This window comes from Ictalurus furcatus, chromosome 6 (assembly GCF_023375685.1).
Source record: "Ictalurus furcatus strain D&B chromosome 6, Billie_1.0, whole genome shotgun sequence".
Taxonomy (NCBI): domain Eukaryota; kingdom Metazoa; phylum Chordata; class Actinopteri; order Siluriformes; family Ictaluridae; genus Ictalurus; species Ictalurus furcatus.
Window position 1 is genome coordinate 30,213,873 of NC_071260.1, and position 17,624 is coordinate 30,231,496.

General features: G+C 40.9%; 1 protein-coding gene across 1 annotated transcript; it reads right to left on the minus strand.

The window, feature by feature from the left end:
* Nucleotides 1–495: 495 nt before the first annotated feature.
* On the minus strand, nt 496–17,119 carry LOC128609153 (prostaglandin F2 receptor negative regulator). The gene is made up of 9 exons (XM_053627576.1): nt 16,581–17,119; nt 14,117–14,488; nt 12,774–13,190; nt 11,797–12,180; nt 8,670–9,089; nt 7,655–8,050; nt 6,882–6,989; nt 3,532–3,840; nt 496–3,399 (listed from the first exon to the last, which is right to left on the minus strand). The coding sequence occupies exons 1-9, from the start codon at nt 16,630–16,632 to the stop codon at nt 3,239–3,241; spliced, it is 2,619 nt and encodes an 872-aa protein (XP_053483551.1). The 5' UTR covers nt 16,633–17,119; the 3' UTR covers nt 496–3,238.
* Between the last annotated feature and the right edge of the window lie 505 nt (nt 17,120–17,624).

A 17,624-nucleotide genomic window follows, 5' to 3' on the forward strand; every position in this document is an offset into this window, starting at 1 on the left:
CAGCAGGAGACCACATCAGGTTCCACTTCTGTCAGCCCAAAACAGAAAGCTAAGGGTGCACAGGCTCCCCAAAACTGAACAGTTGAAGACTGGAAAAATGTAGCCTGGTCTGATGAATCTCGATTTCTGCCTGAGGTACACAGATAGTAGGCTCAGAATTTAGAACTAACAGCACGAATCTATGCACCCAAACTGCCTTGTGTCCACAGTCCAAGCTGGTGGAGGTAGTGTAATGGTGGTGAGTATTGTTGCTGACCATGTGCATCCCTTCATGAACATCAATCTTTTTGATTTACCCATCTTCTAATGGCTACTTCCACCATGATAATGCTCCACCTCACAAAGAAGTCGTCATCTCAAGCTGGTTTCATGAACATGATAATGAGTTCAGTGTTCTTCAGTGGCCTTCCCAGTCACCGGATCTGAATCCAATAGAACAGCTTTAGGATGTAGTAGAACGGGAGAATTGCAGCATGAAAGTGCACCTGAAAACTCTGCAGGAATTGCATAATGCAATCATATCTACAGGGACCAGAATCGCAAATGAATGTTCCCAGCATCTTGTGAAATCCATGCCAGTGGTTTCATGAGACTTGAGGTTGTTTTGAGAGCAAAGGGAGGCCCTACCCTCTATTAATATAGTGCTTCTAATAAAGTGCTCAGTGAGTGTACGTGTATATACACTTACAGTTTAGTCATCATTGTCAGATAGTATTTAGCAGGTACATGTGACAGTAGTTCAACACGTATTCTGTGCTTGTAATAATTACCATCAATCTGACTCACCATTCTAAATTATCTTCAAACTCGGGTTAAAAAACCTGAATCCTTTATTTTTATTATTAAAAACAGTCATTATGTTGACTTGCAGTTTTTGTTGTGCACCAAGGACAACCTGGTTACACATTACATAAATTAATATAATTGCTTTAGCCATAAACATTAAACAAACTATAGAACAAACTTCAGTACTGTTGTGGGCAGGCGGTCAGAACGGTACATAATGTCTCTTGGTGTCACTCTGAATGGTGAATTAAATAAAGAAGTACGATTCTCTTAAAAAAAAAAAAAGTAATTGGAATGAACACTTCAAAGTGGTAAGGTTATTTGTAATTATTACCCGATTTTAACCGTAAAACGCTTCACGGAAAACAGACTGGTTCCTTTCTTGGAGACAGTATTCATTTAGTTTACATTAGTTTACCTATTTGGTTAAATTCGATATAAAACTATGCAACATAATTAAACCTTGGGTAAATAAAATGCCTTGTGTCAATTTTCAGAGTAAAAACCATAATGCTGTGCATATATCAGAAAAATATTAACCAAGCAATTCACATCTTCTGAAGGGACATGCTGCATTTAACCAGTTCATCAAACACATTCCCTGAAAACAGTACACTTCAGGAGGAGGGCTAGAGCAGGACAGAAAGAAGGTAAGTCAGGAAGAATGGTAAAAAAATAAAAAAAATAAAATAATAATAATAATAATAATAATAATAATAATAATAATAATAATAATAATAATAATGGAAAGAAAGAAACTTATCAAAAGAAAAAACGTCAGAGTCTGAAGATGGAAAAGAAAAGTTAAATAATGAAGGAACAAAGAGAGATGCAAGTGTAAAGTAGCGAGAGGGAATCCTGTTTTGACTACCACCATGACATCGTGTCATGAACATAAGAAAAACAGTAATTTATTCAAACCATGCAGAACAAAGAATCTAGGAAGAACTAAAAAACAAACAAAACAAAAAAAAAAAAAAAAAAAAAAAACCCCCACAGAAACAAAACCACACCAATGTACCTTGTGGTTATTAAAAACTTTTATTATGGTATCAGTTTTTGGAGGAATTATTTCCTGTTTTATGAATTAAACACTGTTCAAAAACCACTTAATCAAAAGACAGGAAAGCACAAAGCTGCACTCGGTTCAGCATCAATTCAATTTTTTTTTTTAAAAACACCCCCAAAATACTACTTAAAACAGCAATAAACCAAAAATCCTACAAGTGATTTTAAAAAGTCCCGCCATGCAGCAATATAGTGCAGAATGTTTGCGTGTTCTGGGTCCACTTCATCCTAAAGAACTCTTTACCGACAAGTACATAATCTTACTTTAAATCAATACAGCAAAGCTCACATTCTAGACGGTTTCTCAGTCACGTAATGGAGGACTGCAGGCCAACAGCTGCTGCAGCTTTCAAAGGAGACACAGCTTGTAATGGACGAGAGAGCAGTTGAATGCAGTTTGAGGGCAAGGACAGTGCAGCTGTTGTATTTTCTGGGAAGAAAAATGAATGCATTATAAAATTAGTATGTGACTACATGAGGATGTGTGCTATATGTGAAAAAAGGGAACAATTGTGAGCATGAAGTGGAAGATCACTTATTAGGGCTTTTGCAAGGCCAGTGTGTTGTACTAGCAGAGCAAGCAGGACACATTATCTCCCCCAAAGTGCCCAACTCTAGTAACTAGTAGCCTCTAGACAATGGGCTCTAGCTTGTAGCGAAGCATACCCTAAGAGATAGCAGTGTTTGCACAAGAGAGACGGATCGTGGGAGCAGATCAGGAAACTATGGCCCCGGCCATTAGTGACGGTCAGCTGGAGTCCTGAATAAAACTCTTCTGAACAGCAGGAATCTGCTCTGACTGACAGGCAGGCTGGTTAGATGCAGGATATGCATGGCTGATGTCATGAAGTGACAGGGGCTGAATCTGGATCGGGACTGGGGCAACGAAGGGAGATGAAAGCCGACTATAGAATACGCTTCCCTACTTGTTCCATGTGTCTTATAACCTCTGCATCTCTTTCACGAGAGTCGTTCATACAGGAATAAAAATCTGCTCCTCATTATGTAGCTTTGATAGCTGCACCACAATGCAGTTCTATGCCTGTAAGGAGCGCAAAATGTTGTTCCTGATGAAGTTCTTCCAAAAACATTGAAACCCAGGACAGATTCCGAGAACAGTCATTAAGGTGGATGGGGCCACCATCAGCAACTTGATCCTGAGTTACAGCAAGTGTCTCTCACTGGAGTGACCACATCCTCCTGAGTGCACATGAGTAGTAAGGATTCTCCTAATCTCTCGTGGAACAGTGCACTCACACATATTTGAATACTTTTGGCTCAATACAATTTCTAAGGACATTAGCAGCCATGCTATCTTGAAGTGGGTTAAAATAAAATGAGGTCACATTAGCAGGAGGAAGAGGATTGGTTTGGGTCATGTGGCTCAGTCCATCTCCAGGTCAATGAGCTTGTTGCGTGGTGTGTGCATCGGATTTCTGGAGAAGCAGCAGCGGGAAGTGATATGTCCAAGAAGAATGGACAGTAAGGCAACAATTAGAGCTGCTCCAAGGCCATACATCACTGGGTTCTTCATGGAGTCCCACACTAAAGAGACACAAACACAATTGTTATAACACAAAACATGGATGCAGAACACACGTCTGCCAAATTACTTAACACATTTGCAGTTTCTTTGTAAATATTATATATAAAGCTACAACATGTCAGAATCCTTACATGCTTGGTTGATGGAGAGAAAGACTGGGCCAGAGGTGAGTTTCTGCCCCTCACTCCAAAGTCGAGTGTCAGGAGAGAAATGCCAGAGCTTGGCCGTGCAGTAGTACTCGCCCATGTCCCCGTCCTGAACGTGGTAAACACTGAGCACAAATCTGTCCCTGTCTGTGCGCTCTACACAATACGGTGTGCTCTCATTTCCTCTGCTCTTCTTTACCACTCCCCAGTGATCCATGCTGATCAGGGGCACAGCACCATTCTCCATTGCCTGTGCTGGTCTCTGGAACCAGTCAACGTCATACCCCACCTCACCTGAGGGATAGGGGGAGAACAGAAATGAACATCTGAGCACAACGGAGAAACTCCGCTAAAAAGAGACTTTCAACGTTTTTATGAAGCACAGCGTCATTGAAATACTGCATAGGAAAGAGCAAAAATAAATGTAAAACCTCTTTTCAATGTATTCAACATTTCTACTTTAAGACGAAGAGTGCTAAACTCCTTGAGGATCCAAAGACTGAGACTCAGTCAGACAGGCCCCTGCATGCATGCCATCTGCTATGTGAGGAATCTCCACAAAGGCCATAGTGCAATGCTAAACACTGAGCTGCCACACCTCTGTGTGCTTTTACCGGCGCCAAGTCATTTTGTTCCAACACAGACTTATAACTACATGCATTCACATCAAGATACATGTACAGTCTCCTCCAAGCGTATTGAAACAGCAGGACCGATTATTACTTTTGCTATTCACTCAAGACATTCGGGTTTGAGATCAAAAGATGAGACAATAGATCAGAATTTCAGAGAGCTGGCAATGGGTGAAATGAGAGTCATTTTGAAGCTGAGAACTAAGGGAAAATCTATCAGAGCTATTGCTCAACCAATCCTGAAAAAAAAAAGCAAAAAAACCCCCCAAAACACTGGTACAATAACCACCAGGCATCTGATTGTTATTATACCAGTCAGATATAACTGGTATAATATAACGAAAACAACAAGAGTTGAAGAAAGAAACATTAAGAGCTGTTGAACATATCACAATCCACCATTCGAAGAAAACTTTGAGAGCAGAAATATAGAAGCTATACCACAAGATGCAAACCACTCATCAGCAGTAAGAATCAGAAGGGCAGATTGAAATTTGCAAAGAAATACATGGATGAGCCACAAAAGTTTTGGAACCAAGATGAACCTTTACCAAAGTGATGGAAAGGCCAAAGTGTGGTGAAAGAAAGGATCCGCTCATGATCTAAAACATAACGTTCATGGGTCAAGCATGGTGGAGGTAGTGTCATGGATTGGGCTTGGTCAAGGCTCACTCATCGTTATCGATGCTGGAACTCATGATGGTGATGATGTTTAACACAACTAGATGTAAGGAAATGGAAGCTGAAATTCTGATCTATTGTCTCATATTAAGCTCTTGACCTCAAACCTAAATGTCTTCAGAGAATTGCAAAAACAAAAGAATTGGCCTTGCCGCTCCAATACATTCGGAGGGCACGGTAGGTAAGGTCATATCCATCCAGAAATGAACAGCCTTTGTCTAGATAAGATCAAGGGTGTGAAGTAATCATAACGCTGGTGATGAAGATAAGGACACAATTTTCCCATTTGAATTTAAAATAGAGCCAAGGCAAACATCCATTTTAATATATTCTTGCCTCAAACTCCGTTCCAAGACTTCACTAAACGCCACACCTCATTCCCATCCGAACCACTTGTTATTGCTCAGTTCGCTTTGAATGTTGTTAACAAAACAGTCAGTGCTCTCCTTCTATGATTTCAAAGTACAGCAGATCTTTCTTCCACTTCTCTCGATCTGCGACCAAGCCGAAAAATATAGCTAAAATCACTCCACAGTCCATCTTCCTTCCACCAAATGATTCAAAATACAAAATTAAATGACAAATTGTTGAAAACTATAATGCATCGAAAATGATTCTCCAAGATGGATGGCTTAAAGCATTTCGCGTTACTGTGCTATTTGCTTTTTATGGAGTGGTGAGCTCGGTTCTTTCCATTACAGTGTACAGTCCTAGTAACAGAATGGAAATGAGTGCAGAGACGACAGCAGGAGCAGAGCACTCAGACAGGAATAGCAGGAGCTTTCTATGAACCATAGATAATTTCAGGGCCTTAGGGGAGAACAATGGCCCTTATTCTCAATCTATTAATAACAACTAGGCCAATATTAGCCTTGAAATAAGTGTGCCATTCTCTATAGTGTTCAAATTTATTTTTTTTTTTTTAAAAAGATAGCGATACAATGGGAAACTTTGTATTACATATTGGCATTTTTTTTTTGGACACGTATTGCTGTACTGGTGGGTCAATTCACTAGATAGAAGAGAAAATTGTTCAGGCTTAGTGTTAAGCAATGACGATTCAGATCTGAATGAATGCATTACACCCTAGAACAGGCATTTACAATTTTACAAGTAAATAACTAAATAAAGCAAATTTAATATGTCCTGAATTCATGTTTTAGAGCCGTATAGTGCTGGTAAGTCACTGATATTGCAAGTCCCCCCCCCCCCAAAAAAAAGCAGTTATAGTTAAAGCCCAATACTGCAGACACAAACCTGCACCATAATGAAAGCACAATTTGATTCTCCTATAGCCAAAGTACGACGACAGATTATTTAAATGCAGCATTAAAAAGGATTTTTCTAAAAATTATACAACCATCCCATTTAAAACAGTGTAATATAGAAAAGGTAACAAAAACTAATCGTGCAACTCGGTTAAATTCACTAGTCTGACGCACATGGATTGCACTGTCATGCCAGCCTCTCTTTACAGTTTTCAGGACAAGAGATTAACGGAATTATTCCAATCAGTAAAGGATTTTGTATATGAAAACAGATATACATACAACATTCGGCATTTCCGTCCAAACTAAAAAACAGGAAGTGAGTTTACACACCTGGCATCACAAAGACTCGATCAAGGAAGGAACATTGCCTTGTATTACTTAGCAACATAATACCCTAAAACAATGAACCTTCTGCAAACACGCAACTCAAACAGGACCTGGAACTGCAGCCCTCCACATTACTCCATGCTATTAAGCTACAGAACGACAACTGCAAAAATTTTTATATGAGGGCAGACAAAATACCCTTAAAATTTTTTTTTTTTTAAATGATCGATGCTCACAACACGAAACATAGTGGAGATGTAGTGGAAAGTCTCAAAATCCCACGTCTGTCTTCAGAGTGTACATACATCAGCTGTACTCACCTTGCTACCTGCTACAGGCAGAAACTAGACTTCCTGCATGTTCTTAGAGATACGGGATATTTGTTTTCTTATGTTTACTACAATACAAATGACTGATTACTTGCCTGTTATGGATGTAGCCCCCTGTACAGACATGATGCACTCCATTTTGAATGTGTCCCCAGGCTTAACCTGACTGCTCTCTGAGTAAATGGAGACATTGAATACTGGACCTGTGAGGGAAAGGGACACGAACACACACACACACACACACACACACACACACACACGCACAGATTTTAACGTCACATGATTTCTTATTGACTCCTCCTAAGTAAATCAGACTGTTAGATCAGTGATGCAGTGAAGAAAACTGTAGGCTGGCATGTCTAAACCTTTCAAAGTATTAAGGCAGCTTTTGAGAAGTTATTTGTGTCATTCTGTTCCTCTCTTTATGTTAATTAGCAAATAAGCACTTTAGTGCTGGGCTGGAAGCCTGAATGGGCTTCAGTTTTGCCAAGATGAGACACACACACACACAGTGTTGAAAAGACAGTCCCTACGGAATTGTTCCATTGTGGCAATTAACGAAAAATAAAGGAAACTTTGCAATATTCAAAATAAATATTTTTCAAAATGACCACAGATTTGGACCAAGACGTGCCATGTGACGTCGTCACAAAATCAAGCATGGCCGCTAAAATCTCTGCAAAATCTTGTATAGACTGAAAAGACTGAAGGGCTCTATAAGCAGCAGCAGATATTTGCCCCGAGGGAGTTTATATCTAGGGCTGATCAGGGCAATGAAACAGCCAGTGAACAATGAACTATAAATAGCAGTAACACTCAGGCAGCCTCTCAACTGTTCTAAATGTAAATCAGATTTGCAGGGTGATACCTGTGTCAGCAAAGGCAAGCTGTATTTTATTTGACTCGGCACTGACTCTGTTGTTCCAGGTGTTGCTTTGATCACGTGTCCAAGCGGTCACATCACAGTAGTAGAAGCCTCGGTCAGAGACTTGAGCCCCATATAGACGGAAGCGGTACTCTAGTGGGCCAGTCTTATCTAGAGCCACACCGTCAGCACGGCTTCCTTGCTCCAGCTGCAGTGTGGAGTCTGCACTCAGAGACAGAACTTTACGCGACTTTCCACCTGCCGTCTCTTCAAAGCGGATGAGCACTGAATAGCTGGGGTTTTGCATGTTCTGACCAGTCACCTTGCAGCTCATCTCGAATATGGAGCCGCCTGTCGAGGCCCCTCTTACTTGATCAGCTGCCACACTGAGCACTGGTGCTGCAAGCAAAGGTTTAAAGGTTAACTCCAAAACATTCCATGTTTTCTACACTGAAGAACAGTTGAAAATCAAATCTACTGCGAACAGGTCCACAAGTCAGCAGTAGAACAAATGAACCACTAATACAAATTATTAACACAGTGTTACTCCATAGCATTGGAATTTGAGGCTTAGTGGAATGAAAAGTGGATCTTGTTCACTCTTGAAGAGAAAGATCTTTGTGTGTAGAAACTGTTGTGAAGCAGACCTAATTATTTCCACAATTAAAAGCCACTTATTCTCATGTGTGATTGCATTATGAAACAGAAGTCATAAGGCACGTTCAATCATCATCATCATCTTTCATGTCCATTACTGTGACCTTGCTAATTTGACTGAATTTGCTGCAGTGAGGAATGAATAAGCAACTAATTACCCAAAAATGCAAGAACATAACATTTGTGTATTTGCCAATAACCATAAGATGTCTTATCCCACAAACACTTAACCTATGAATTGACCATAGCAGATTTCTTATTTAACGCCAAGGACATGATTAATTTTGAAGTGAAGAACTTTAAGACGATGTGAAATGATCAACTCTACAGAGCGAGAAAAAATGAACTTTTTGGTGCTTACTCTTAGAGGACCACTGTACTCCGACAGGCTTGGACTTAAGCTCTTTGGCCTTGTTCCATTTTTCCTGGTGGCCACGGGTCCAGGCTGCAACACTGCAGGAGTAAAAGCCCATGTCCTTGTCCTGAGTGTGCAGCAGTTGCAGCCTGAATGTATTCAGATCACTGCGAGTCACTGCTATATTTCCATTACCCAGCTGCTGTTGATACAGATCTCCTGGTACAAGTATCCCTTGATGATCTATGGAAGCGATGGTGGTTATGGTCTGAGATGTGTTATCCTGCGTTTTGCTGTAGGACCAGGTCACACCCAGACGTCCACCCTGCAGGTTTAGTAGATCGGTCACCTCACAGAGCAGCACGGTGGGGTCATCTGTGAACTGGGGGAGCTGACGGCCTGTGAGACCCACCTTAAAATCTGGTTCTGTGATACAGAGAAGTGAGAATCAATCATTTGCTGAATATCATTTAAAAAGCATTAACTATATCTTGTCAGAAGTCCACATCTGCTTATCTTGCTTGCCACCGCAATACGAACGGTAGATGGTACCATACAGTTGACCTCTGATAAAACAGCCTTATGCTAGAGGAGCATAAAGGATTTACGTTCTTGCTTGTTCCAGCTGTCGTTGTTCAGTCTCAGCATACACGCAGGCGCAGACACACGCAGGCGCAGACACACACAGATACATGCTGGCGCAGGCACACAGGCACGGTGTCACACAGATACAAGCAGGTACAATTACATATGCAGGCGGAACTTGTTTTTCTGCAGTAGCGTAAGTACTATCGGTAATGAAGGTACCGGGGTTGCAATTCTTCCGGACCTGATGGGGGCAGCAAATACGCGCAAGTGTTTTAGTCAGTCCACAAGTGGTGAAGAAGAAAAACAACTACAAGCACATGGGAAAAACTACAGAAGTTTAGCTCCACCCCGACTCGTTGAGAAGAAAGGTGCTATGGAATATGTAAATACGTCGCATTTGAGGCGGATGGCAACAAAAATAATTGACGCACTGACGCGGGTGTGCAACCGATGCCATCATTCATTTCAAACAAAGCGAGGAAACACCTGGAATTCGGCGAAGCACCTGAAAGACGGGTCCTATATTATGTTTGTTTGAGGCAGCTGGCATTGTTGCCATGAAACCAGATAACGTTATGCTCCATGTAATGTTTGCGATAGCCGGTTATTTGTCAATGACGCTAACACATTGCAGTGTTATAAACTACCTCCTAATAGGCCACCATGCTTCGCCATTCAGCCCGTGTCCTGTCAGCTAAATGTAGCCTAATGTCACTAATAATTATTCACATGTTCATGCTTTTAATAAATCTTTTTGGCCTGCCACCATATCAGTGAATTTAAACTAATGCTTGCATCCAGAGTATAAGGGGTGTGTGTGTGTGCGTGCGTGTGCATGTTTAGAAGTGCACCTCCACTCACTGTCAGACAGTGTTTGATAACTAAAATATCCCCCTCTCTCCTTATCTCGCTCTCTTTTTTTTTGGCCAGAGGAGGATGTCCTCCAGGAGAGTTTTTGATTTTATTTTAATACCACACCGTGGTATCGACTTTGGTATCGAGTATGGTGTACTTTTGGTGGTATCGCTAGCGACTACTAGATTTTTGGTATCGTGACATCCCTAGTACAGATACACACAAACACAGACACACACACAGACACACACACACACACACACACACACACACACACACACACACACACACACACACACAGATGTAGATGTAAAACCACATGGCCTTATGGACTTGAAAACATGATAACGGGTAATAAATGAACACACTGGACTATTTCTAGAGCAGACATATTCACAGAGCGTTTAACACACAGACATTGAACTAATACAATATAGCTCTTGGCAGCACAGAACACTTCCTTCTATATTTGGAAAGAGGAACCAACCCACAGACAGTAGTTGTACTGGTTCTTCCTCTAACCTTCACCATAGGCTGGTGTGCAAGAGAAAGAAAAGCACAAATGCAAAATGAGTTACAGCAAACAGAGACCCATTAGGACTGGGATCACAGGCAGAAACAGTGGCTCAGTGTAGAATCGGTGTAGTTAAACAAATGAACATGAACCTAGGGCAATTTTATTGTTTTCCCCCTCCATTTGCCAATTTTGTTACATCATCTACTGTAAAATAAAGATTTAAAGTTATGCGACTGTTGAAACTTAAACAGTGCTATGCCATTACTTTGCCCCAGAGAGGACAGACAGAGCACTAAATCCAAACCCAACAGCACTAACTAACAAACAAACAAAAAAGAATGTATGATTAAAAGCATAGCAGACAGAATAATCCATCCTGAAAATGTTAAAATGTTTGCATTGTGTAATTAAGAACTTTGTATAAAGCCACTGATCTGTATCCATATCCCATAGTGATCTCAGGATATATTTTCAAGATCTACACCAAACTGCATAATGTGTTGTGGAACTTACCGGAACACAGGTGTACTAGAAGGTAGGTAGACGTTACTACAGTTTATCAGAGGGAAAGTGAAAGGAACTTCTTGGTAATACTTGGGGCTTTCTGCAGCCTCAGGCAGACTACAGCCTGATGATGTAAGGGGTGACAACACAGCTTAGCTAGGAGTGCTTTTAATGTGTTAAAAACATCTTCAAGACCTTCTTCCCTACAGTGCGAAGGATCCAAAATATGTATGTAGTTCACTTTTCCGATATACGGTAACAACAAACAGCAAACTATTTTCCCCAAATAATAGATTTGACATCGTATCAGACAACATACATCACCTACTCATACTTTTTGTAAACTTTAAGAGGACTAACAGGTTTTTTTAGGGTGGCTAACTATTGCACAACCCACTGGTAAGGCTTGACTGGATACTTAATACTATATGCACAGAGTGTTTATAATGTTCAAGATGCAGAAAGAAGAAGTGTATGCGATAAGGTGGTTGTGGAGGAGGTAAACACTCAACCCAACACCGCTGAAGACAAAAGGCTGGAACAAGGAAAATGAGCAGGATTTTTATGGGACAGAGGGAAGCAAAAAAAAAAAAAAGGCAAAGAATATGAACTGATTAAAATAAATAAATAAATAAATAAATAAATAAATAAATAAATAATTCTTCTTACCCAGCTGTATTACCCGAACTTGGATAGGATCAGAGGTTTTCTCAGCGGCCTGGTACCATCCTCCACTGCCCTGTGGCAACCAGCACTTCACCTGGCATGAGTACAGGCCGGAGTCCGAGTTCTGCACTTTGGGGAGGAGAAGCCTGAAAGTGCCTGGCTGAACCCTGCTCATGCTCACAAGCTCGGAGCCAATCAGCACTTGGCCGTCACGTCCAACATGGAGCAGCACTCGCTGATTGTCAGAGCCGCTAAATCCCTTGACACGCCATATCACCTCCATGCCCAGAGAAAGCAGGCCATTAGCAGCTACTGAGCAGGTCAGATTCAGAGTGTCCTCCATACTGAGTGTAATATTTTCCTCCATTGAAACCACCAGAGATTGGGCTAAAACACCAGAGAAAGTACTCGGTCACAAAGCGCTCAGCTGGACATGAAAATATTGCCTGAAATCCATTTATTAAACCAAGGCAATAACTTTGAGAACACTGGATTACTCTCTCTTAACACTGCTGGGTCTGCACTGCATGGAATGGCTGTAAATGCAGGGGGGGTTTTAATAAAATGCTATGAAAAGGTCATGCCGCATCCCTGTGCACTTTCATGTCATTCTTCATAGTGCTTCAAAATGAAAGATAGGATTTACAAAACAGCTCATGGCTGAAGTCTAGAAGTCATTCTAGATTTGAATCCTAAGATATTGGGTACTGTAGATTATACCAACACTTTACACAAAAGATACTAGCTGCTAAACTAATGGGAAAGCAGTGAAAATGACAATCATTAAACGTAATTTGCACAAAAGTAGCCACAATATGTACGTTTATTTATTACTAACAACGGTTTGTATATTTTTTCAACTAATGACTCAGCTGCAGCAGTTAAACAGAACAGATTAATGTGACCTGTTCTCTTTTGTCAATTCAAACTCTGAAGAAAAAAAAAACAACAAAAAAACAAAACAAAACACTGTTACTCACCTAAGGGTGTGACTGAAACATTCCCCATTTCTTCACTCCTTTCTAGAATAGTCTGCCAGCCCTTCCCTCCTCCAGGCTGCCTTGTCCACTCTCTGCCTGTGCATACATACGCACCCTGATCCATTGGTTTCATCCCCTTCAGGATCAAGCCATAACTGCCACTGCCAGACAGCACCAAGATAAGTTCACCATTTGCATAACGCTGAGCAAAGGCTTGTCCCAACTTCATCCCATCGTCTGGTCCAAACGTCAAGAGCTCTTCCAGTGAGGTAGCATCTTTTCTAACAGACCAAGTGACCGACAGGGAAGTGTGTGCTGTGTAGGCCCGACTGATGTTGCACTGCAGCTTCACTGACTCGCCTTCCGAGACTTTTGGCTGAGAAATGGCTGTAGCCACTTTGAGAGAGTCACCAATAACTGTACAAAAAGAATTACAATTCATTTCATGCTTCAAATTGATTCACTGTCTGTTAGAATTTACAACGTCACACATTTAACTAATAAACTTTACTAATAACAAATAACTTTACTGGAGCAGGGTACATCTGCTGTTTACATAAAAGGGGAAACAATTAAGTTTATCTGACCATTTCTGATCATCCTGACCAGCCATGTTTACCAAATAAGTAACAGATTATATTATAGTATGGTAAATCCTAGTTCATTTCCTCTACTTCAGAGATATACAGCAGTTAAGCAAACTCTCTCTTTTCTTAAGTTCTGGTGGTTACTCAAGGGTTCCTCATCCTGGGATGTCATGTCTCAAGGTATGTCGTAAACATCCCGTTTAACTTTCATAGATCAATATGGAAATACATAGTTCTTCAATCTCCCAAAATTCACATTTTAACACCTCCAGTTTGCCCCAATGTACATTACACTGTAAAATTATTTATAACATATTACAAACAAACTAAAATACACAACGTCTTTCCAGTACATTAAAGACACATTATGTCATTCTATTGCATATATAACAGAATATGATCTGAACAACTATAAATCCTAATGATCATTCATGGAATGTGTAATGATGTCGCAGTTGACCCCGGTCATTCAGTTGGAATGAAAGCTCCATGCCGTTTCCTGTTGCACCGAGACGTCATAGCCCCGTTCCCCAAGTTAACCCATCATTAGCTAAAAACAGATTTCACAACTGACTGAACAAAGATACATTTATATCTTTCCTATAAGCATTACACAGTTAGTTCCAGCTTGTTTTTATTTATTCCTTATTGTTTATTTTTAAAACGGCATCATTGCCCCCATGTGATTTTGTTTTATGGTATAAAAATAGCTCAGTAAAAACAGTAATGTAAAGAGAGTACAATACAACAACCCACCTTTAAGTTCCACATCTGCATAGTAGTTTCCTTTGACGGACGAATCAGTGCTGGGTGTACTGCACCGATAGGTGGTGCTGTCCGAGGCCCTGACCTTTCTTATAGTCAGTTCTACTGCGTCATCTGCCAGTTTCGTAATGCTGATATCGCCACTCTTGACCCGGTCAACCATTGATGCGTCTGTGTACGTCGGATCGAAAGTGGAGATGAGCTGGAGACCGTTTTTGTTATCCAGCATCAGGTTCCATTCGAAATCCTGCTCGGGCGGTCCCTCGTAGTCCGAGACATCACAGCGAATGGACACAGACTGGCCCTCGACCCGCACCAGTGGACCAGTAGGCACTTTCACCACCCTACTCTCACACAGCACAGCTGAAACAGAGTTATGGAAGTTATTTCCATGTACGTCATTTTACCATTTAATCACTCGACTGCAATCCTTGAGCTGAGCTTACCTACACACATGACTCACTAACGATGGAAAGAACACCACAATCTAAAGCAGATTTTAGTTATTTCGAACAACTCCTCCTATGAGAAAAATTGTGAGAAGTCGGCCGAAAGGTTATTGAGCAAGGAATCGAAGAGAAAAGTGCATTTCCACTGCTAGGCAGTTCTCTTCTGTGGGCTCATCTTCAGCCGTTGTACATATGCTCTCGCCACCAGAAACACAGATGCAGAAATGAAAATAATGAAATTACACCATACAGGCTATAAAGTGAAACGTAGAAATGGGGTAGTAGTGACTGCTAATTGGCAAGATTTGGTAGAGTGTCAGGCTGAGGCTCTAGTCCACCACCACCACTGACCCTAGTCAAGCCCAAACTCCCTTTACAGTGCAGAGGAGGGAGATGACATGGATGAGATGAAATGAAATGGACAATTCATTAAAGTGCCAAAGGGTTGCTACACAACTTATTTGAAAACCGGTATTGCTTTTGTTTCAAAATAAAGAAAAGGGACCGATAAATTACAACGAACAGTGGGAGGAAAAAAGATCGAATGGTAGTTAGAACAGAATAGACGTACCCATTGCACAACTATTAGCGCACCGTATAAACAAGGCCTGTAGCTGGCACTTTAGAAACAAGTGCCAGAACTCTGAGGCATCATTTAAAAGCCAAATACAGAAAAGCACACCATTTATGGAAACGTTAATTGTAAGCAACCTTCTATGGTCCTCAACTTGTTCTAACGACTGAATCGAGAAACACATTACTATAATAAATGTTTAGATTTTTTCCGTTGTAGAGTTATAAACAAGTACAGGCAGCAAGGAAGCCATAGTCTGGAAATGAACAACAACATAAATCACGGATTGAGCAAGACCATGATAACCCTGAGACTGCTTCTGAAAACAAGGAAATACAAAAAATAAAAAATAAAAAAGGCAGCGAAACAGAAGCACGCAGAGACAGCAGACACGTAAAGGCTTGCCTCTACATGTACTGGCAACATGTTTCAAGCCAAAGAAATCAAATAAATAAAGATTTTTTTAAATTAATTTTTTTTAAATGACAAAAGCAACAATATTTAACGATACAACAAGAGGAATTGTGATTCGATTGGTGCATCTGACCAAGCCTGAATTTCAATTACTGGAACAAATGATTTCTTTCGGTTCCTTTTTTCCCAACCAAGTGTTAATCAGAAATGACACACACACCTATCCACCTACACACTTTACTTATTCAAGCAACAGATCTATGAGTAAACAAAGAAAAATCCAGGCTAGTATAAAATCATCTTATCAATTACCCTTTGTATAAATTGTATCTGATAAAAGTGAAAGTGTGATCAAATAGATAATGATTAAGTCTCTTGTCAACAAATGTTTTTTTCCCCACCTTCCTCCTCCTGGTAAATACACTTTAGCTCAAGGAAGAAGGATCAAAACTTCAGAAAAGCCATATTGTGACACAAAAAGAACTCAATGCTAAATATTATTACAGGAGGCTCCCATAGTACAAAGCCAACACACTCTAGATATTCAGATAAACATTTCTGCCAGCTCCCAGCTACTTAACCATTCTAGGCTTGTTTCCAACACACTTCACACCAGCAGTAAGCACTGTCCTTTTATAATTATTTATATATATATATATATATATATATATAAACTAAGAGGAACGTTCCCTGGACTATCACATGACTTTCAATTAACTCATACAAACTTTCTTTATCTTTCTGCTGGTGTGTGTGTGTGTGTGTGTATATATATATATATATATATATATATATATATATATATATATATATATATATATATATATTTATAGCAATGATCCAGCCTAGCGATCAGCACCCTGCCATTTCCCCAAGGCTTTGAGAGGAGAGGAGATGAGGCCAAGAACCGCGAGCGTGTTCTTAAACCCCCCCAAAAAACAAAAACCTCCAAACTTTTCAGCACAAACACATCGGAGTGAGACAATCGCGTAGTTCAGTGATCAACGAGGCAACTTACCGAGCGCCGTGAACAACCCGAAAAGACGGAATGCTCCTTTTTCTTCCCGCATCTTGACAAAGCGCTTGAAATGTTCCCACGGGATCGCCTTTGTGAAACCAAACCGCGCAAAGATCTGCGTCTGTCCTGCGCGTAAACGTTCCTCTAATCGGCCACTCAGACCAACCAAAAGCGCCGCAAACTCGTTCCAACTTCTCCAGGAACCGCAATCCGAAAAACTTTCACAACACAAAAGTCCCGACGATTTGGCGCATGTTTCGTGGAGGTTACCTAGACCAGAGTGTGGCGTGAACGCTCTGCCCGGAAGTTAGGTTTCGGTGCTGTTTTTCAATTGGACGAGACGCTGCTTGAGACTGCGCGCAGTCCGCTACCCGCAGGTGAATCACCGCGCCCCAGGCACCAAACGTTCGCGAACAATAGTGAATGCGCATGCGCAGGCGCAGCACGCCTGCTAATTAGCTCTCCTATAATAACTTCAAACGTCTGGAGACAGCGTGCACGTTTTAGCACCGCCTCGACTTCTGTGTTCCTATCTCCACTGAACAGCACGCAATGCGTCGTCTATGACTAGGGGACATGCAGGATTCAGTGTGGATTTCTCTTTGAATATTTATTTGAATGTCAGCAGTCTTATACAAAGTAGCTCTGTCACTGGTATTAAATATCCAACTTAAGAGTTTCGATTAATTTAATACTTTATGTTTGCTCAGGAGATTTTGCCTTATGAGTCATGCTTCTATGCATAGTTTCTGCACTGATGACATTATGTTCTGCCGTGCCCTGAATTATTCACTCATTCATCCATCCATCCATCCGTTCATTCACCCTGAGTAATAGTCTTAGTCAGGGTCTAGTAAGAGCCTATCCCAGAATTGGCACTATGCACACACACACACACACACACACACATTCACACCTAGGGGCAATTTTACCATAGCCAGTCTACTCACTGGTATGTTTTTGAGAAGTGGGTGGAAATCAGAGAACATTGAGGAATCCCACACAGACAACACTAGAACATGCACAGAACCTCTACACAGACAG

Coding starts and splice junctions, on each gene's coding strand:
- LOC128609153 (XM_053627576.1), bottom strand. CDS start 16,632: ATGCGGGAAGAAAAAGGAGCATTCCGTCTTTTCGGGTTGTTCACGGCG. Junction 8,051..8,669: donor AGTACAGTGGTCCTCTAAGA/GTAAGCACCAAA, acceptor CTTTGCTTGCAG/CACCAGTGCTCAGTGTGGCA. Junction 3,400..3,531: donor TCTCTCCATCAACCAAGCAT/GTAAGGATTCTG, acceptor GTGTCTCTTTAG/TGTGGGACTCCATGAAGAAC.